The 22,536-nt window shown below is 35.6% G+C and overlaps 1 protein-coding gene across 1 annotated transcript in view; it reads left to right on the top strand.

Annotated features, from left to right (window-relative positions):
• The first annotated feature begins 3,099 nt into the window (after positions 1–3,099).
• The window catches only part of LUZP2 (leucine zipper protein 2), a 4,367,081-nt gene continuing 4,347,644 nt past the window's right edge, over positions 3,100–22,536 (top strand). The window contains exon 1 of the mRNA XM_044083339.1: positions 3,100–4,342. Within this exon, the coding sequence (XP_043939274.1) occupies positions 4,281–4,342 (62 nt within the window). The 5' untranslated portion in view covers positions 3,100–4,280. The remainder of the gene's footprint in view (positions 4,343–22,536) is intronic.

The raw sequence follows: 22,536 nt of genomic DNA, 5'->3' as shown, positions 1-22,536 counted from the left end.
TTACACATTAAACTTTATAATCAGGTTGAGATTCCTATTATAACAAAGGGACAGATTAGAACATTCAGGAGATGAGCAGAAACCACCACAGTCAGCACTGCTGTACAGAGACCTTATCTTTACTTAAGTAATGCTTCTTAGTAATCCCACAATATAAAATAGAATAGCTCTAGTTAGAAGTGAAAAGATGGAGTGGTAATAGAGTTTTTATTATTTTATCTTAGTATAATATGTTAGTCAGCAGTTTTAACAACACAGCAATGCTTAGAAGTAATGTATTTACATGCATAATGCAAGGCTTAAACTGTATCAGTAACATACTATTTGATAATATTCCAAATGATATTTCTGTGATGCTTATTTTTCAAATAGTTGATAACCAAACTCTAAAATGTGGTGTCTGGCACTCCTTGACTTAAAATTGCTGGAATGCAAACCTCATAAGAATACTGTATTTTGCATTCATGTAATATTTCACTAGCACTGCATATAAACTTCCGGGCTTTGCCACTTCCTCAAGTGTGCATTTATTTGACAATAATCCTTGGTACTGGGCACTGAACTTACACCTTGAAGAAAAAAGCCCGTATTTGAAACAATACATATATACATCTGTTCTGTCCTAGCTATCATTAGTATTATTATTCATATTTTTTTATCTGTATACAGAGCTAGATCCAGCATTAGGTGAGCCAGGCAGTTGCCTAGGGCTGACTTGTCAGGGGCTGCCACAAGACTTACATTTCATCTTTAAGAATACACTCTGTATGTGTCACATTTCTTCTTTAAGGACTCACGCAGAGTGCATTCTTAGAAGTGTCTGTACATGTGTCTTTAGTGGGATGCACATGCATTCAAACATTAGAACACAGCATACAAATTTTAACATACTAGTATAGAATATTGCTGTTGCCATACATGGAGAACAGGTCATCACAGAGGTAGAGGGTGTGTGTTTTGGTCTGTGTAAAATGCCCCATTTATGGATGGCAGGTTGGTTAACTCATTCAGGCTCAAACCCTGTACCTTGAATACAGGATCCTATAGGCTGAACCCTCTGTATCAACTGCCAAACTGTCATCAGCAAGTGCATGTCAAGGACTGTTGCATTTATGTGCATTTTTAAAGAATGTGGAGTTTCTGTGCATTTTCAAGGAGTGCTAGTTTCTAGGGAAGAGAAGTTTACTGTTCCTCATGCTAAGTTTGTTTTCAGTGTATAACTGTTTGTTTAGCAAATGGCCATCATCAGTGTTTGTGCTATAAATTGTAAAAGCAGTGTTAGTGGTACAACAGATAGCATACTTGCCTTTAATGCAAAAGACTGTATAATTGACTCCCACACCATGTAGATGGAGTGCTAATATTGCAGTGCCCCCTTTAAAATGGGATGGGGTGCTGCACTCCTGAGTGTATCTTCTTTTGGATGAGAAGCCTAATAACTATGAACTTGTTGCCAGTTTTGCAGCCATTTCTCTATTGCAATATTACCAGCTTACCATTTTTTTAATGTAACGTTTGCAGTTTATTCTTAAAGGGCAGCAGGCACTGAACTTATGCATGAAACACTTGTGCAAACTTGTAGCGGCGACCTCTTCACTAGTTATAGATCTCTTTCATATATAATCATTCAAATGCCTTTTGCTTTTGCAGCTATTTTGTACATTGATATTAGTAGATTGTAACAAAAGAAATTTGAGTGACCTTTTGTGGTTGAAATGTTCTTTTGCTTACTGGAAAAATGTTCAAACCTACAAATTTAAAACACACTATAACAAGTGGTGCTGTATTATACAAGTGATATAATTTAATAAAATCAGGATGATGCATGGTCCAAAAAAAAAATGTGTGCAAGGTGCCTATGGTTTGAAAACAGTCCAAAGGTAAATTTAATCCCCTAGATGGATTTTCCTTGAATGTGGGTTTCAAAGTCTGTTTTCATTTTGAGACTGCATCGTTTTGTTTAGCACATGGCTATCAACGTTTGTGCTATAAAATTTGAAATAAAAGTTTTAAATATCTCTAATGGTTGTAGAAGTAAAGAAAAATAGTATGTGTGCAGTGACAGTTTTAAACGTCACTGTTTATGGCAGTTGGTGAGAAATGGCCAAGTAAAGGGACACTGGAATGGCTGCAGGGGTTTAAACATCACTGTTTATGGTAGTTGGTGAGAAATGGCCAAGTAAAGGGACACTGGAATGGCTGAAGGGGGGGGGGGGGGTTAAACATCACTGTTTATGGTAGTTGGTGAGAAATGGCCAAGTAAAGGGACACTGGAATGGCTGCAGGGGGGGGGGGGGGTTTGAACATCACTGTTTATGGTAGTTGGTGAGAAATGGCCAAGTAAAGGGACACTGGAATGGCTGGGGGGGGGGGGGAGTTTTACACATCACTGTTTATGATAGTTGGTGAGAAATGGCCAAGTAAAGGGACACTGGAATGGCTGCAGGGGTGGGAGGTTCTGATCCATTACCCTGCCTAGGGCCTCATTTGACCATGATCGGCTCTGTCTGTTGAAAAGGGTATATAGCAACAAGTACAAATTATCCGTTTGACTCACGGATCCCTCTATTACTTAATATTAAAGATCTGGTGAACACAGCCTTCAGAGTTTTCGAATTATGCCTGCTGCTGAATATACCAAACAAACGATACCATGAAGCATACCTCTCAACTGTCCCTGACCTTGACTCAAATGTTAGCTCTGTCCCTCTTAATCCCTCCTAAAACTAGTGACTTTTGGAGGAAAGGTGGTGAATTACACTTAATGAATAATGACAATAATTAAGAGTTATAGACTTCTTTTACTTCAGAAAATGTGTATTAATTCATATGCTCTGATTATGTCAATGTTTTAAGTTAATAGCACTAATATTTTAAAAGTGTCCCTGATTTTTTCTTGACTTGTCCCTGATTCTGTTGAAATTTGTCCCCGATTGGTTAAGAGGTCTGCCATGAAGGCATTGTTCCAACTCTACAAATCATTTTGCACTGCTCAGAATCTAATTTTCTTCTCTTGCCTGCCTGCTTGAAAGTAGTCACCCCCCCCCCCCCCCCCAAAAAAAAAAAAGAGATCCTGAAGGGAGGTACACTAGCAGGGTGAAACGGGTGAGGTGGCGCCGATACCGCACGACGGCAAGAACGCTGCTGAGCTCTGGTCACTTGGAGTCCGCTTTAAATAGCAGAACAAGGAGTACGTAAAAAATCTTGGGGACAAGAGTACTACATATACGGTCAGCGTCACAAACTGAGAAGAGTATAACCACGCTCCCGCTCTTAGTTATCTTATTTTTTATTTCTTCTTTCCCCCTCAATTTTGTGGGAACAGCCAGCGTGAGTCAGTTGTGCATGTCAGGACATACCAAAAGGGATGGCTCTTTCCTCTTCCGTGGCTGGTACACGCAGCAGTAGCACAGGATAATGTACTACTTCAGGGAGAATGGAATACATTCCTCCGTTGAGCAGATAATTAATATATTTACTATTTCACAGTCTTGAACTGTAGAAAAAACGGTTCGAAATCATTGATGACCATCTACAAAAATACAGAAGAAGCTATTAGTTATTTATAAACTGGATTGTTTTGATAAAAGAAAATTAATGTACAAATGCAAGAATAAAGCATTACGCTAGAACGGCAAGCGCTGCTGCAGTCAGACACAGTTCCCTTAGATGCACATTTAAAACCGATGACAGTCTCTGACTAGCCCACAATGCATTTCCTATATTGCTGCTTAAAAAGCGGTACAGTGCTACGCGATTTGGGCTTGGAAACTAGCGGTTAGGAGAGGATAATATTAATTCAGAACGTATCGCGCCTCCGCACCCCAGATCTGTAAAGTAACGTAATGCATTGCTAAGTAATTGGCAAATGGGTATGTCTCGGGCTAAGCAGCACTAAATAACCTGTAACGCTTACTAATCCGACTTAAAGGTTGCCATTTCAAGTGCCTTGTGCCTGCTGCACCACTACCTCCTCCTTAGACTGCTAGTAATGCAAGCTCCCTAAGGATAGCAGGCACATCGGTGCGTGGAATAATCCTCGCTCTAAGACTGGTTCGATTGCTCGTGACATCGCTCTAGTCCCTGTGCTCGTGACATCACTCAAGTCCCTCGAGCTCGAATCTCACCCTCAACTTCTTTCACCTGTCCGTCTTTTCGTCTGCACTGCTGCGCCTCTTGGATTTACTCTGTTACACAGGGTTCTGCATTACCCAAAACTCGTACTTACAGGGATATTTGTTAGCTAGAGAGAAAGAAAGCGGAGAAAAAGGAAAGAAACTATGAAAGCCACCGGTGTCTGCTATCTGCTGTTATTCTTTCCTGCTTTGAGTCTTACCACCAGGTGAGTAGTGTGGTGGTGCAAGGTTTATTTTGATTGTTTTCTGCTTGTTTATAATGTCGTAGACCAGCATGGGCAAACGGCATTTTATGAAATACTCAAAACCGTATAGATTCTTGACTGTATGCTTAGGGGTTAACAAGAAAATGATGGGTTTAGCTGGTTGCACCTTACAACCTAAATAGTATAATAATCGTATTGTTTTCTAAGGGATTTATTTCTTCAGCTAAGGTCTTTATCTTACAGTGAATGTCTAGCTGAAAGCAAAGTTTACAGACTTTGAAGCTTGTGCAGTTTAGTAGCTTCAAAATATTTGAATTGGTGTGGGGAAACACCAAAGTGTTTTAACTGAAGTGATATTTGATTTGGTTGCATGAAGAAAATACAGTGACTTCCGCGACTTGTGAATTAACACAATGCTGAATGTTCAGAGACATTTGCACGTGTTTTCTCAGTTAACAAAGTTTGTATTAATAATTGGCGCACACACCATGGAATACGTAACCGGGCTCTTTAAATGTAAACGCCACGGTGTTACCTTGGTAGTAGTGGAGTATATGTAATGGGAAATATGAGGGTGTAGCAGAGTCACTAACTTTTTAATTGTTTGTGCTTGTATAGCAGTCTTGTGCCGTATTCCTTCACCGAAGTACTTACTCATGTTGAGTAGGGTTACCACCTGTCCCACTTTGCGAGGGACAGTCCCTCTTTGTGCAGTTGTGTCCTGCAAAAAAAATTGAAAAAATGGCAAATGTCCCAAGATTTTAGGACAAAAATATTTCTTGTATTTTCTTTAATAGTTGCATAAAACAGTTATTTTGTATCTTAAACACCTAATTGTTATAATAAACAGAATAAGCAACTCAAATGCTACAAGAACACGTTTTTATTCTGGCAAAAAAGTGAAGTTCTTTCATTTGTACTTTCCGAGGATATGTTTTGCCCTGCAAAATGTGACTTTTCTAAAAAAAAAAAAAAAATCCCACTTTGGGTATTTGAAAAGGTGGCAACCCTAATGTTGAGTGCTAACAGAAACTAGTTTCTGTTGAAACTGTATGGGTTTGCCCCAGTCAGGTTAATTGCTATTTATCTATCTGTTTAGTTGTTTAATCATTCTGGACTTTGTGTTATAAACATAAGATAAAACAAATTAAATTAAAAGTACTTTTCCGAATGTCTTGCTTTTTCCAAATATACTAGAGTGCCTTGTAGAAAACCCTTTGTATGTTTCAGTTGTACAATATGTTGTTTGCTCAAACATAGTTAAAAAAAAAAAAAAAAAAAAAAAGTTACTATGATATATATTAAGCTGCAGTGCTAGGTATCGTCTAAAAGCATCATGTCCTGTTCTGATGTTTAAAATGGGCACTGCCAAAAGTGTATTTTTTATTTGTGCCTGCTATTGCAGATATGGGCCAGTGCAGTTGAAGCAAGAGTGGTAATCCATTATCCACATAAAAAAAGGAGAGGTGATGTTACTTTTCTACATGTTTTCCAGTGTAACTACACCCTGAATAAAAAGTGGTAGGCTTAATGCAATTTAAGATATAAGTAATAACTTTCTTTTCCAGTGCATTTTATATGTTTCATTTGGTTAAACGGGCAAGTGGACTAGCCAACAGATGCTTTTCAGCTACAGCCTTGGCTATTGTGGCAGTGCAAATAAATCAAGAACAACATATGGTTCACCAAATAATTATAGAGCAATAACCATGCTAATGGGACAATAACTGATTACAACATATTTCTATATTATAAACATATTTACGATGGGATGGATGCAGTTTGTATTTTCACAGAAGAAAAGATGTGGCAGTGCTTGATCTGTCAGATTTATAATGAGCATTGTTAACATGCATTACTTAGTTATAACTGGTTATTTTATTAAGGTGTAACAAGTAATGCAAATCCATTATGAAATGAACTTAAGTCAAATATATATGCACTAAAATTAAACTGAACATTGCACTCCTAAAAAGTGCATGTCACTAAGAAAAAAATCTCTGGGAGAAAAATCAGAAAACCTACTACGAGATAATTTTTAAAGGGAACATTTGTGTGTGTTCAACTTTAACCATGGTACTTGAAACAAGCGCAGGTAAATTCTTTCATAAGCTGCTTCTTGAGTTTGGATTTTAAGAGTGCAAACCAGTCTGATGTCCGCTAGGATGCGACTCCTGTTAGCCCCCCCCAAGGTAGGACCATCTATTTTCCAAATTACTGTTTTAAAATCGGTGAGCGTTGGGACTTCATCATAGTTTTCTCTTGGGATATATGTTTGTCACCCATTTTGTTTTTTGTAGTGGTGAGCATTGGTCAGGTTTGGCTAGCTTGAATAGCTATAAGTAAAGTTACATGATTGCATACCAGTAACCAACTGAATCTATCCACCAGGATGCACTGATGGCATCATCAATGACATATAAAGAGGAACGTAATTACTGAGCAATACTACAGTAATACTTTAATGACTCATTTAGGCAGATGTATGACAAACTTGTTTTAAACTTTCTATAGCAGAAAATAAATTGTGCTTACTCAAGAAAACTTTTATGTACATGTGGTTTCTATGCACAGCTCCATTAAGAGTAGAGACAAAGAGAGCAGTAGAAAGCTAATCTTAAAACTCAAATTAACGTGTTCTGCAAGTTATGGAACCCTGCTTGACTTTGACATTGTTTAGCACATCTTTAGTAGCCTCCTAGATGGGCAGTCATACCATGCATTTAGCATCTTCATCATGGAATCTTCTAGACTGACTTGGTCATGCTGCATTAAGATTTATTTTGCTGTTCAGTCGTTCAGCATCCATCTGATTTAATAGTGATAACACTTCAGAGAGAGCTGTTAGCAGTTCAACCATAACAAGGTACTTAAGACTACAAGCAGAACCACAGTAATAGTGCTAATAATTTCAAGGTGGTACATAGAGTAAGTTCTTTGGGGATAATGTGCAATTTTTGTATTTCAGCCATGTGTCCAATGCATGTATGTGTTTAGTACATACACACACAAAAAGAAAAATGTCTAGAAACATTTATTGGTTTTCCATATTTGTATGTATGTGTGCGAGTATGGGCAGAACGCTTTGCATTTACTGATGGTGTAGTGACAGGTGTATTGCTGATGCACTTTGGTCAACAAAACAGCTGATAGTTGTATGAAAATACTGTATACACTTTTTATTTTTTTTTTACCTGGTCTGGTGGGCACATGTTGATCACTCCCACACTAAGAACATAGTTTTGTAGTTGTATCCTCCTGAGGTTGTGTTTCACAGCATGCACAGTATGCATTTTTTTGTCAATATCTGGCTGTTCGGAAGTTTTTAAGAAGACTTGTATGTATGTGTGTATGCTTTATATACATACATGCAGACTTGTATTGTGTGTATTTCTTTACATATGCATGTGTTTATAGTTACATTCTCACTCACATGCGTGTGTGTGTGTATATATATATATATATATATATATATATATATATATATATATATATATATATATACACCCACACACACTGTATGTGCCAGTTTGACACTGCTGGAATGTTAGCAATAAGTATTTGCTTTTAGGTCAAACATTTTTATAACATTTCAGGATTAGAATAATAGAAATTTGGAAATGCATACACAGGTGCATGCAGTTGCCTGTCTGTCTACGTAATACATATACATGTATATTTGAGGGCATGTTTTTTGTAAAATGTGTGATGGCTACATGTCAGAAATGAGAGATCAGATATTGCAAATCACAGCATTTTAAAAAATTTAAATGGTGAAATGTCTGAAATTTGCTATTACACCTCAAGTTGAAGCCCCCACCACTCAACCTGATGCGGAGTTAGAGCATAGCTTTCCAAGAGCTGCATCTTGGTACGTGGTAAACTATTTTTAGGTACTATTGTCTCAGAATTACTGTATGCTTTTGCATTTATATTTAAGATTTCATAGTGGACGCACACACACAGATAAATGTATAGTGAGTATGTATGTGTTTATAGAAGTGTGCATCAGCAGATGGTAGAAAGACTTAAGTGTTGTGTTCGCTGTGCTGAGTTTTCTGCACTATGCATTCTGTGGGATTAATAATCTACACTACATCTGTTTAAATTCAGAAATTTAAAAAGTTTTAATCCTATATTTGCTATATGTTTTTTTACAAAATGTTGTAAAGGAGTTCTTGTACCTAAAATGACTGATTTAAATTGTGTGCGCATGTAGGCTTGTGTGTTTATATAATAGTTAGATTCACGTGCTTTTGCATACTCACAAAATTAGTGTTAAATGTAGAATATAGGAAGATATGTCTTATCCATCTGTGTTTGTGAAAAGACTACTTGTGAGTTCTTTCTGGTTCTGCAGTAGTCTGTCGGACACTAACCTTTTATCATTTTTTTTTTGTACTGTTGTGTGTGTCCTAATCTAATTTTTTTCATATCATTCATTACAAAATTGGAGTTCATGCAGTTGGCTGACAGCAAAGGGAACTCCAACATGGGAAAAGCTGCATAATTGACTTGTAATCATGATGTTCACCTGAATACCAAGGGCTACATTTATAATTATGCTTGTAGTGCTCAGGTTTAGGTCTCCTTAGTCAGATGTAAACGGTTATCAACTCTGACTAGCTTGGTCAAGTTATTTATGGATTACAGTGCACACCATGCTGGATGTTCATCAGTATTGCAATCTTTGAAAAACAGCAGAGTTGTTAACATAATCACTCTGGAATTGGTACGAAAACCAAAAATAAATGGGCAAAATATCCCAAATCAAATGCACTTTTATTGGTGCTTGTCACTTAGAATGTTTACAGAATTAAACAATGCATATTAACATGGATCTTTTGAGAAATAAGACTCTTAAAACTTTTGGGCCTCACACAATCATTGACTTGGACAAAGGCCCTAAAATAGGGACACGTTTAAAATAGTGATGCTATTCATTTAGAATGGTAATGGAATAGGTTGGTGTTTAGTTAGTGTCTAATCTTTTCTGTTTTGCTCCACTTGGAATTTTTTACAAAGGGCATAGCTAAATGTTTAGGCAAGACATGGATATCCAAATGATTTGAGGTTTAGTTGCAGAATATGAGTTTCTGCTGCTTTCTGCTTTATGGAATAGGATATAGACATTCATTGTACACCTTTTGTCTATTTGTTTCGAGCACTGCACAGACATTGTGTGCTTTACTGAAAGTAAGTGTACATTTATAGTTTCAGAAAATTAGGTTGTGACACATGGGTGATGGTGTGGAAGTTTTGAGTACCCCTGTGTCTCTCGCCTAACATTCCTTCACTGTTTCCATTCAATCCCTTTCATGGTTGTGTGCTGACACACTCCTATAGTGCATTAGGTTTACCATCATTGTCCAGAATCACAGGCGGTTGAGTCTACCTGGGCTGTGTCCTACATCCAGAATAATGGAATGTCGAACACAGACATTCTCGATTGACCAATCTTGCCACCTACTGGAGCCATGCTGATGCTTGTTTCCAGAGTGGTAGGGAATTTTGAGGTTCAGTGTTTTGTTGGGTATACTGGAATTTGGCATTCTGAGTTTTCACAGAAGTATGTCTACCATAGGATGATTGGACTGCCTGTGATTTTCGATAATTATGTTAAACCAGTGCATTACATACACTACTACTAAAGTTAGTATGTTATTGGCCCTGGTATTTGGTTTAATTGGCCATTTGTACATGACATTGTGACTGGACAAACATAGGTATAGGAGGTTTGCTTGCCTCTTATGTTTTGTAGTTGTACTACTGAAAATGTGATTGAACAAAATTCCTTTCAAGCATTTTGGCTGTGTGGGAGGGGGCACTAGCAGAATGCTGTGACAAACTGTGATCTTGTTAGTTCAGTAAGACAGGAGGAATACATTGCCTTGTTTAGGCATTCTGCCATTTGTGATGATTTTAAGGTTTCTTTTTGTGTGTTGGAAAAGGTCACCTCCATATCACAATGTAAAGATGAGGATTTAGATGCATTATTGGACAGATGTGAACCTCATTGGCAGTTTGAACTGGCTTTATATTAGCTGTCCGATTCAAACTGTATTTTAAAACCAGAAATGAGAAGCAAGGAAAATTGTTTCATTTTTGTGTTTTACCCTTTGAATTTTGAGTATTTTTAAATGTAATGCATTGTCTGAGGAAATTACAATATTAACATTTTACAATATACTGGTGGGCCACTGTGTTTGCACTGCACTTTGTGTTTGGTTTAATTGTATTATTGGTGAAGCGAATATGAATAGAGAATTTTTTTTGCTTTATGTGATATATTTGTACACACACACACACACACACACACACACACTTATACAGGTGTAACTAAAAGAATTTGGACTTTCTTAATGTTCAACATATCCGTTCCCATGTGCAGGAAAATTTGGACACTGACTTTACAATGGGTCCATTCTTCACTTTTCCACATGGACAGTACATTGCAGCTCTAGAAGTGGTTTTAACATGAATCCTGTAAGGGTCAGCACTGTCCCGAAGTAAAGTTTCATGCAGGTGGGACTCTATCTTGATTATTTATAGGTTCACTTAATGACAGTTTGACCACAGTCAAGTATTCATATAAAAATGTGTATGTTTGACTGTGTATCTATTTGTAGAAGAGGATATTCGGGTGACCTCACTGCTGGTGATGCACAGTTATGTAAGTTGAGCTCAATCTGGACCGGGTGGATGCACCAACCTCCTTTGAAATTATTCCCAAGGTTGTGCCCAGAATCCTTACTTCTAAATTGTAAGGCAGGGTATGTGGAGTTTGGCAGCTTAGCATTACGCTGCATCAGCATGTTCTACATTTTTAGTCACTCTTACAATACAGCTTAAGAAGATACAGTAAATAAACACTTTTGCTTTGTCAACAAACTACATTAGTGGCTTCTTCACTAGCTGACAAATATAAACTTGTAAGCTTGATGTCATCCTGAAGGGGTACAAGAAAATATTTGATATTTTTCTTCAAATGTGGTGGGATCATGTGTATTCAAGCACAGTAAAGCCACATGTAACTTTCTGAGGTCAGATTGCTTAAGAAAAAGTATTTCTGATGTGTGTTTTTTTTTTTTTTTTTTTGTTTTGTTTCTATTTATAGCCTGCTTATTTAATACCATTTGGTTGGAAATGTAAAAAATCTGTATTCAAGGAAAAAAAATACTTATATTGAATACAAGACTTTGAGTTCTTTGTTAATCAAGATCTGTTCATTATTTGTAGGATGTTATTCTGGCAGTTACTACAAAGGATAAAGGCTAAGAAGCGTTAAAATACTGCTACATGTGGTAAAGGGATTAATTCACTCTGCCTTCATGTGTATTTTGTGTGACCGTGAATAAGGTAATTAACCAGACAGTGCTTTTCAGCAATTGGAAATTGGTTTGGTTCCTTAATGGTCTCCTGGATTGCATGCCTAGTAACAACCTGTGAATAGCTTTTGTATTTGCTACAAATGACTTTTTTGTGTTCATAAGTTGTGGAGTCAGCTTGTTTGGCCCTACATTGACCTTCTTTATCTGCGCGCACACACACATACACACACACACACACACACACACACACACACACACACACACGTACAATTATATATATATATATATATATATATATATATATATATATATAATATAAAATAAAACATTTCCATCTACTTAATGTTTGTCGATATTCATAGGTACTTAAATTTATTATGAAGTAATATAATGGTACAGTTTGGTTATGCCTTTTGAGTACAAGATTTGCTACAGAGTAACCTTGTTTGATTTTATTTTTCTATATAGTAAGCAAATATTACCTCTTCCTAGATATTTTATTCCACTGCCTTCACTCTCCTCCATTCATCTTTTTCTCCTAGTTTGCCAGTGATAAAGAAGATTCTCTTAAGTTTGTTATTGTACTGCGGGAAGGACATCACTGTGTTTAAGATGCATTCATTTACTACCCAATCCCTATATTTGCATTGAATATAAAATGAGAGAGGTCTGCATTTGCTAGGGATGAAAATGGTGTCTAGCTTATGTAAGGGTGGGGAACAATAGTACAATCACAATGTTGAAGTGGATTCAGTCGAATCCACTTCAACGAAGTCCAGAGGGTGAATAGTGACAATGTCAAACCCGACATTGTCGAAGTACAAATCTAGCCCCTATCTTGACCCTTGTTAGTGCTTGTTCTGAGGTTGAATTTGAGATGTATTTTGACAATTTCAGAATTCAACATTCTTTTGTGGACGTGGGTCGATGATTCCATCATTCGACCGAGTGCACTTCGGCATTGCCATAGTAAACAGTTTGAAATTGTTTTTAAAGCATGTCTAGTTGTAACATATTTTAGCAGGAATATCTAAGTGCTTTAGTAGTTATTCCTTAAATTGTGTTGAGAGTTCCAGCAGTACTGCCTGCCATGCCAGTGCTCCTAAATTTTTTTTTTTTTTTTTTTTTAATTCAGTGGTATCATCCCATCCATAATGTTGGGAAAGTCTCTGAGTGAATAGAGGTGTGTATGCAATATTATCAAATATAATTGGCACAGTTACCCATATGATCTCTTGTCAATGAAGATGACTGTTGAAAAGACCAAGCTGTTTGTTTCATGAGCTGTTTGTTTTATGAAATTGACCAAACAGTTAATGCTAGACTGGAGTGCCCTTTTCTAAGGTTACACATATTTTCCCTTGGAATTAATATTCTATATTAAGTTGGGTGTTTGGTGATGCATGCCATATAGTGGCTCAGGAGGCTTGCACCTGCAGAAATACTGTTTTCCATTTTTGTCTTTGAGATGTCCTCTGCATTAAGTTGAAATAAAATAAACATTTATTCTTTCAGCAGTCAGTATGGCATTCATGAAGCTATCTACATTCACAGTGCAAAGGCTTCAGGGCTGCTCATCTTTGCTTTAAAAGTCCCACTTTTTTGCCAAGACTACAATCCCATTAGTTTATTTTTTGGGGGTATAATTTCCAGTGGTTAACAAACACTCTCTTTGAATAGACAGTTTAAAAGAGACAAGTTGGACGCACCTTTTTGCACCACCACCTTCACCATTGATTCATTCTTTGTTCCCACTTGATTCACATATACTATCTTGCAGAGGTGTTGAGATTCTACTGCAACTATCCGAACAGGTGGGCTTTCTCTATACAGGAAGAGACTGCCTTTTGGCATCAAGTAATAAGCCATCTGACATCCAACGAACAATGGGAGCTGAGGGGTAAAACTTTTTATATACTCAGAAATGTGCACAGAAACTAACAGCACATTTAATGAAATCCTGTACCTAGCCACATTGAACTGTGTTTACCCCCACTGCTTAATGTTTGAGTGTTGAGGGGGTGCACAGGACTGACTGACCATGTCATAAGAGAAGTACATTGAAATGGCCAACTGCATTCCAACCCCTTGGATGCTGTTAGCATGTGGAAGACATATAGACAATACCTTTAAGCTTTATCTGTTACTGCTACCAGTTATGGTGGTTTATTATTACATGTACTTGTCACTGGGACAAATGTAAAACCCAGCCCAGATGGCTGTCTGGGCAATAAGGTTACATTTGATTAGTCCCCGATTTAGAATATTGATACTTATGTTATGTTATTAGTATGATGAACACTTCATGGTCATAGTCATGTTCTGTTGTGTTATAGATTATTAACTTTCACAAGATGGAAACTGCCCACAATTGCCCTCATTTTTTCTGTATTTACAAAGAAAAAAATATAAACATTAATAAACGGACATTGCATGTTATAGTTATTTGAAAAGGAAAAACCTTTCCAGTTCAGATTGTTCTGTTATGTTCAGTTTTGTGTGTATTTATGCATCTGTAAAAAGAATAAGTATTTTTTTGTCTCTGCTAGTTTATAACATCGCCACATCTCTTTCTGAACATTTGACTAAATTTGTAGGTCTGTTTCTGCTGACTCATAGGTAGGTACTAGGCTATCGGCCCAAGGGCCTAAGTAAGCCTAGCCAACAAGGTTCCCTGACTTATGCCACCCAAGAAAGTTAATTCCCTGTGCCCCTGTTAAGCAGAGCCACAGAAGTGATCCCCAGGGTGCATTTCCTATTTCCCAGCCACTCATCAAGATTTTTCTTGATTGTTGATGAGGAACTTTGCTTGATATAGATGGGTAGCTTGTTCCAGAGTATAAGAAGTGTCTGGGACAGGAATCTATCCCTCCAGCATGTCCTGTTTATTGTGATGAGAAGGTTTAGTCCCTAGAGTGTGTAGCTCGGAGGGATAGGGATTTCTTTAGGTGTAGCATGTCCAACAGCTCTGGGTTTAACATAGCTTTATATGTTAGGCAGAGGTCTCCTTGAAGCAGGTGATATGCTACAAAGTAAAGCTGGAGTTTTTTGAGACTCAGTGTAGGGCATCTGTTTGAGGCCAGTAATTCTCGTTGTGAGGTAGTTCTGTGGCCTTTCCAGCTGCTGCAGATGTCTTGTGAGGTACATTTCAAAAGGGGTGTTGTACTCTATAGTGGGTCTAATGAGCTCCGAGTAGAGGGGAACGATGACCTCTTTTTTTTTTTTTTTTGTTTTGTTTTTTTGCTTGGATGAGAACCCTTTTGTGATGAGACATGCCACATAAGATTTCCTGACTACTGTGGCGACGTGATTATCAAAGGAGAGACTACTGTCCACTTGGGTTCCAAGGTCTCTTACCACACACTCACCATTAAGTAGACTGCTGTTTATGTGGTAGTTCATGGGTACACTGTTTTTACCAAAGGGGATGACCATGCACTTTTTGGCATTGAGCTTGAGGCCATGCCTCTTCTGCCTCAGTGAGGCCCTTCTGTAGGATGTCCACATCATTTGGGGACTAGACTATGGCTCCTAGTTTGCAGTCATCTGCTAACTTCATTAGCCAGAGCCCTTCTGTGTTAGCCTGTACTTCATAGAAGTAGATACCAAACAGGAGAGGTCCTAGGACTAAACCCTGTGGTACTCCACTTGTCACTGGTTTGAAGTCAGATTTGGAGTCTGCAACTTTTGCAGTGTGGGTTCTGTCAGTGAGCCAGTTCATGTACAACATGCATGAGTTACTTTCTGATGTACCAGTCCGGAAACATTTAGTATTAGAAAAATTTTATATAACCTTAAGTTGAAATCGTATCAACCCAGTGGGGGAGAAAATCATTCCTTGTGACATTAGCTTTCAGATATATTTAAACGGTGTGGTATTTTATTGTTGCTTATGTGACATAGTAGGTTTGTGAAATGTGTAGGATTCATGTTGGTTTTTCAAATGCTGTATTTTGAATGCCAGATTATTGAAATTTGTGGCACTGCTTTCAAAAATGGATAATTGTGTTTGTGGAAAAAGCAAAGTGCTAGGGCTATTTAATAACCCATCTTAGAAAATAGGAATGTAGTTTATGATAGCAGTTGTTTTCATTCCATTAAATACCAGAACTTCCTGTTGAAGTTAATTTAAATATCCTTTTTAAATATCATGTGACCTCCTGAGAGCGCATGCATGCATTTAAAATATGTATAAATTTATAAGACATATGAATTCAACAAGATCTGTTTAAAATATTTAACTGCAGTTAACAATGCAATGATGATGATGACCACACATAAACCAGGATGTCTGTCTACAGCAAAAAAAGCTGCCAGCTTAATTCCTTAATCACTTAACCAGTATTTAAATTCCCCTCTCAGATTAAAATCTAAAGTGTATATTACAAAACCAAAATTTGTGCAAGGAGTACTGTGTTTTGAACAGTGCATTGTTGCTATCCTTCTTAATTACAAATGTTTGTTCTCTAAAGCTTCCACCTAGAAGCCCTCATTGGATGTATATTTGGCTAAATAAACAAGTCCAGAACTTTTAAGAGTGCATTGTTTTCTGTTATAAAATGCTGTACTCGTGACTTCTTTTATAGGGGGAAAAGCCCAATGTTGCAGCTAAGTTCCCTTAGGTTTGTTAGTTTTAAAATGTCTGCTTTTCAAAATATATTTTTCTTATGATTGGTATTGATAAATACTGGACAATTACCAGTCACCGTAGGCAATTTATATTACCAAAAGCATTTTCCATTTGTGCTTTATAATGCATTTAATTTCAGGATTATCAACAGTCACTAGATCACAAAGCTGTTTTTATGTTTGGATGAAGTAGACACTGCAAACTTAACAGGTAAGCTCTTGGTCAAAAAATGGCCATATCTGATACCGGTGTTAATCGTGTCACTCATTTAGGTCATGAATAGCCTCTGGCCTAAAAAGATTGACAAACGTGTTCATCTCTATAAAGCTATTGAAATTAGAACACACTCTAGATACTGAATACATTGTCCTTTTAGCTAACTTGTTATTATTACTAGGATGCAGTTAGCAACTAGACTTTCCCTGAATAAATAACTGGCAAATGTATATTCCAACATCAATTTTAATCACTATGTCAAGGAGAGTTGCACCAAGATCTTTGTTGTTGCAATTAAACTGTAAAAATGAAGTAGTGTTGTTGAATTTATTAAGAAAAACATAAAAATAGTATTGCTTGCCAAATGTAAAAGTGGTAATCCATGCATGTTGTATAAAATTGCATATTTAAACACAATTTCTTTATATGAATATTTTAACGCCCACAAAACTAAACCATCACATGTAGGGTCTGCAGTGGCCACTTTGACAATTACAGAAAGCTGATTGCTTACCGCAAGTAAAAGTTCTAAACAAATGCGCACAGTATTTTCAGTGTTGCTAAACTTACTTTGAGAGATAAGAAACCGCCTTGTATACTATATTCCTATCTCTTGGGCAGTGGATATGTATAGGGATTATATGCCCATAGTGAACATAAAAACTTTCACATCCTCTGAAATGATATGATACAGTCTAAGAGAACTGCAAAATTTCATGAATTGTTGATGTGGCTAATAGTGTTATCTAACAAGTGAGCTCAACATGTGAGGAAGATATTTTGAAATAAACTGTGTTCTACAATTGAGCAAAAGGGGGTTGGTGATATCCCCATTTCCATACTAGAGATGTTGGCACCCCCTTATCCTTGTTTTCACTGTTACATTCTGCAGTTTTTAATGCAGTATAATGATCCTTGATGTCTTCAAGTTGCTGTGTATACACACTTAGCTTTTCTTTTATTATGACTTGTTTAAAGTGGAAATATACTTTTTTTTTTTTTCCCTGTAAGTTAAGTGCGTTAAAACTTAAGTACTGTCTCCATCGTATGCTTATATACTATAAGGTATTGTGAATTATACTTGCAGCATATGTACTGAATTGAGAGAGCAAGTAGTTCCTTAATCTTACAGTACAATAATCGTCACTTTCACATTTGGTAATGGTCGTAGTCCTAAGCTTTTGCAGCATCTTGGGTAGAAAAGCTCCATGTTAATCAAGTAAATGTATGTTATCGCAAACAATAATAATTGCATGTCACATCACCTATGTTGCAAATGGAACATCCTAGTAGAAATAGTAACCATTTGGTGAATCATGTAATGGTTATGACTGCAACATCAGCTGCTTATGAGACCGAGAAACAAATCCACGGTATGTAAAGTTGTCAGCTTGTAAATGTAATTTAAGACCTACCTACTGACTTTTTTTTTAGGCTATAAAATGTGTTCTTTAAACATAAATTAAGGTGAAAATTAGAAATTTAAACTGTTGATGTCCATTCAATCTTTACTTAAGCTTTCTTAGCATTTAGTAAGATAGGCAGAGGTAAGTGTGTGTGTGTGTGTGTGTGTGTGTGTGTGTGTGTGTGTGTGTGTGTGTGTGTATATCAGCTTGCTTTTCTTTTTTGCAGCTCTACTTAGTCAGAAGAGATAACTGGCAGCATGGCTAGCATGGTCATGGTGTAGCAGCAGATTTCACAAGCTCCACTAAGGAAAATATATCTTCACTGGAAATTTGTTTCATATAAAAAAAAGTGGATTTATTTTTTCAGAATTTTAGTATTCAACATCCTCTTCAGGAATATCTACTTATAAATCGAAATTGGTTATAATTTCCAGTCAAAACCTTCATCTGAACAAAAACTTCAATTCTGGGATATTATACTAAGGCAAACAACCAGGACTCCAGTATAAAAAAGGAACTACAGACTTTAATAACAACTATTCAAGACCTCGCAACTAAGATTGATATAATTGACTGTAAAATAGGCAACTTCAAAGAAAAAGCTATCAAGCAGATGGATATGATCATGAGGATCTAAAACAGCAAAAAATTCAAATTACTAGTATTGAGGAATCATTAACAGACTTTGATGGAAGATTGCTAGAAAATGAACTCAGAATTTTTGCTTAAACAAAATACTTCATTACAACATAAACTGGATGATCTAGAGAATAGATCACGCCTGAATAATATAATGATTTTTGGTCTTCAGGAAAATATAGAAGGAAACAATATGTCAAGTTTCCTTAACTCCTGGCTGCCAAAATTTCTAGATTTACCAGAGGCTTTATCTTTCGGTATAGAGAGAGCACATCGGTCTCTCACATCAGGAAACAGTACCAACGGGAAACAACCTAGATCTGTCAGTCAAATTCCTATCATCTTCAGATAAAGACTTAATTCTAAAAACAGCCTGGTCAAAATCACCTTTAAAATACAATGACTCTATCATTCACTTCGATAATGACTATTCAACAATGGTAATTACCAAAATAATTTTTTTTACCTCTAATTAAAGAACTGAAAAAGGTACAGATTAAGACTCTCGCCTCTCATTTCCAGCAAGGCTGAAGATTTTTCTTCCTGATGGACCTTCATTCATTGAGAATCTTGATTCTGCTGTGACATATGTTAAAAACCACAAATTACTGGAAAAAAATAGAAGAGATGGAGTGAGCTAACCCCTCTCTTAAAAGAATGGCTCCTAAAACTTCATGGAAATCTACTGAAAAGAGAGACTAAAGAATAAAAGAGAAATACAGACTATTTATAAAACAAACTATTATTGTGGACTATGCTTTTATTAACAAGTCTGTTTTGATATGTTATAAATACAAGGTAAGATCTACACTGTTTTTCATATGTTGCATATATATAATGTTTCATTCATAACTTAATTTGGTGTAATATAACATACTTAATATACTATCAATATATTTATAACTAACACTTTAAGTATTCATTTTATATAAGTAAGCATACCATATAACATGCATTACCTCCGTATCTGCTTCATAGTGTAGGATACTACTTAGCTGTATATTACACTTTAATTTCACACAGCTATAATATATACAGTTATAAATATTTAATATTCTATGCAAGATAAAATGAAGGGATACACTGGAAAATATAAAATAAAGAAAAATGTAGGGGAAGGGGGGAGGGAAAGAAAAGAAAAAAGTTTATATATACATTTCCTGTATAGATAGCATATTATACATAAGTCTCTCTAAACTCAAAATAATAATGCATAACATATTCAAAGCAGCCTTATTGCTTCTAATTGCACTTTAAGTCATGGAGAATAACATATTTATATAACTGTTTCCATCTAATTTCTAATCATACAGTACTGGTCAGCACTGAGCATAAACTGTGTTACACCCTTGGAGTAGAACAAGAATTTACAATGTAATTATTAAATATGTACATGATTTACATTTGTTCAGGATAGGTAAATGTTGGGAAGGTAGTGTAGTATCTGTGGGTTTAAATGCCAATGCATACATTAGCTAAGAGAAGCTGGGAGATGTTATATGTGTTTGTTTTGCAAGGCTTATTATTTATATATTAATCTAAACTCTAGGGAATATATATAGTTAAAAATAAACATTGTGCTTTTAAATGACAAATAGAGCAGTAGGAAAAGTTAGAACATTACTCATGCTCTGTTTGAAAACTTTTTTATTACAGTTTTGCAGTTTCCACTATGGGAAACAGATCTATGCTGATTCACATGTATAAAGACTTTTTTTTTTTTTTTTCTTATTACTGAAATTCGGCTGTTTCCCGCCGAAAAAATAAGGGAGACAACTTTGAACATTCTCTTTACCTCGTGCAGTGCTCTCCTGAGGTAATTATTCATTTGGAAAACTTTCTACAGTGTTTGGAATCATCTCTTTTCTTTCTCAACTCCCTCGACGATGTGAAGCAACTGGATGACATCACCGTGTGACGAACATTTCCAGGAAGTGCAGAACTGTATTTTGACTGTAACTTGGTTTAACAGTCTTTTTCTTGTTTTAAATCAACTGTTATTTACTTAACATGATCATTTATATGGTCTATGACAAGATTACATATTACAATAACATATCTTCATCTTTTCTGACTTGAAAGGATTACAGAACAGACAAAGGAAGAAAATGTAAAAAGAGAGGTGAGAGAGGAGATGGTTATGAGAGAACTGTGTGAGTATTAAGATGTAAATATCTATGTGCTTTATTCTTAGACCCTACAAGTGTAAATACTGATAGTAACATTTATTTTTGTGTGTATGTGTGTAATATATATATGTATATATATATATATATATATATATATATATATATATATATATATATATATATATATATATATATATATATAAAATATACTTTTTTTTTCTCTCCCTAATCTTTCTTTGAAGTATCACTGCATACTATGATTATGGTTACCATACTCAGTTAATAATATCTTCACAAATGTGTGCTATCTGAATATGTAAGTGTCATAACTAAGGTTATGCATATAATTTCAGAATGTTTGTTTGCATAGCAAAGAACTGATTAACAAAAGTGGTATACTAAAAAGAACTTTGCAAATAGGTATCTTATTCTGCCACTAGTGAAACTGGTTGTATATACATGTTTATAGTGACTACATCCCATTTGGGGATGATACAATGTTGATTTAAATGACGTACTGTTTATAAATTACACTTGCATCTTCTAAATAGTCATTTTAAATATAACTAATTTACAAGGGATCCTAACTACATGTTCGCCTTGTTTTACTTTTTTTTTCTCTTTTCTCTCTCTCTCTCTCTTCCGTCTCGTGTTCATGTATACAAGTTAAATAAAGGGAAGAGATATAACCAGAGTTACAAACATGTTAATTCAAAATAGAATTACATTTAAAATAGAATTATATTTAAACAAACCATGGGTTGAACAAAAACATTGTGTCCTGGATAACGTATTATATCTGATAATCTAATATAAATGTTTATATACACAACCTCTGTTATCTATGTTAATAGTAAGGCAGTGGGTTAAATTACTTAGTCCTTTTAAATAATCTGTTAGACATTTGCCTTATTTTGGAATGTAAATCATATTTTGAATCTATTAGGTTACATAGGTTTCTTATTAGATATGATATCTATGAACGTATAAACCTTCCAGATAACACTATATTAGGGCAATTAATGATTTCATTAGAATTTGGTTATCTTAATGTTTCTAACTTAAAGTATATAAAGTATATTAGTAGAGTTTGTACTTTGTTGTTAATGTTTAGGGGTTGAGCTGCATGACGGATGTCATTGGGATTAGGAGGTAATAACTCCAGGCGGGGAGCATTGGGGTGTTTGTTTTATCTAGTGTATGTAGTAATTTTTTTAAAAAAGAGTTTTTGACATCCAGAGTAGCTTATTTACTGAAAATATAGAGAATAAAGCTCAAGGAATACATTTTTCCTAAAGATATGAGATTTATTATTTTTATTGGGAACAAATTCATTTTTTGCAGAAATTTTATCATTCATATGATATTAATATGTTACTAACATCTTTCAGGTACAATTACATAATGTATGTTGAAAGGTATGCCACTTAATATAAATGGTTTGAATAATCCATATAAAAGTAATTTATTTAAATATCTAGCTTTTCATAAACCTAATATAGTATTCTTACAAGAAACCCATTTAACAAAAGATACTATTAAATTTCTAGATACAAATAAATACACAAATATAGTAAGCTCAGAGTGTACGAAAAAAAGAGGTGTAGCAATATTGTGGTACAAAACATTACCATTACCCAGAATAATCAAAACATACCAAGACAAAGGTTTGCTTTGCTTGGCTGTAACTGAGATGGGTAAGAAACTATATACATTAATAAACAACTATTGGTTACCTGGTATTGGTACTAATACTATTAGACACATATTGAATCAAATAGTTTCACTATCTGAGGGACATATCATTATGGCAAGTGACTACAAGATACAACCACCTCAGGAA

Source organism: Protopterus annectens, chromosome 9.part0, assembly GCF_019279795.1.
Source record: "Protopterus annectens isolate FY-2018-M chromosome 9.part0, PAN1.0, whole genome shotgun sequence".
NCBI lineage: Eukaryota > Metazoa > Chordata > Ceratodontiformes > Protopteridae > Protopterus > Protopterus annectens.
This window is presented reverse-complemented; position numbering and strand designations above follow the sequence as displayed.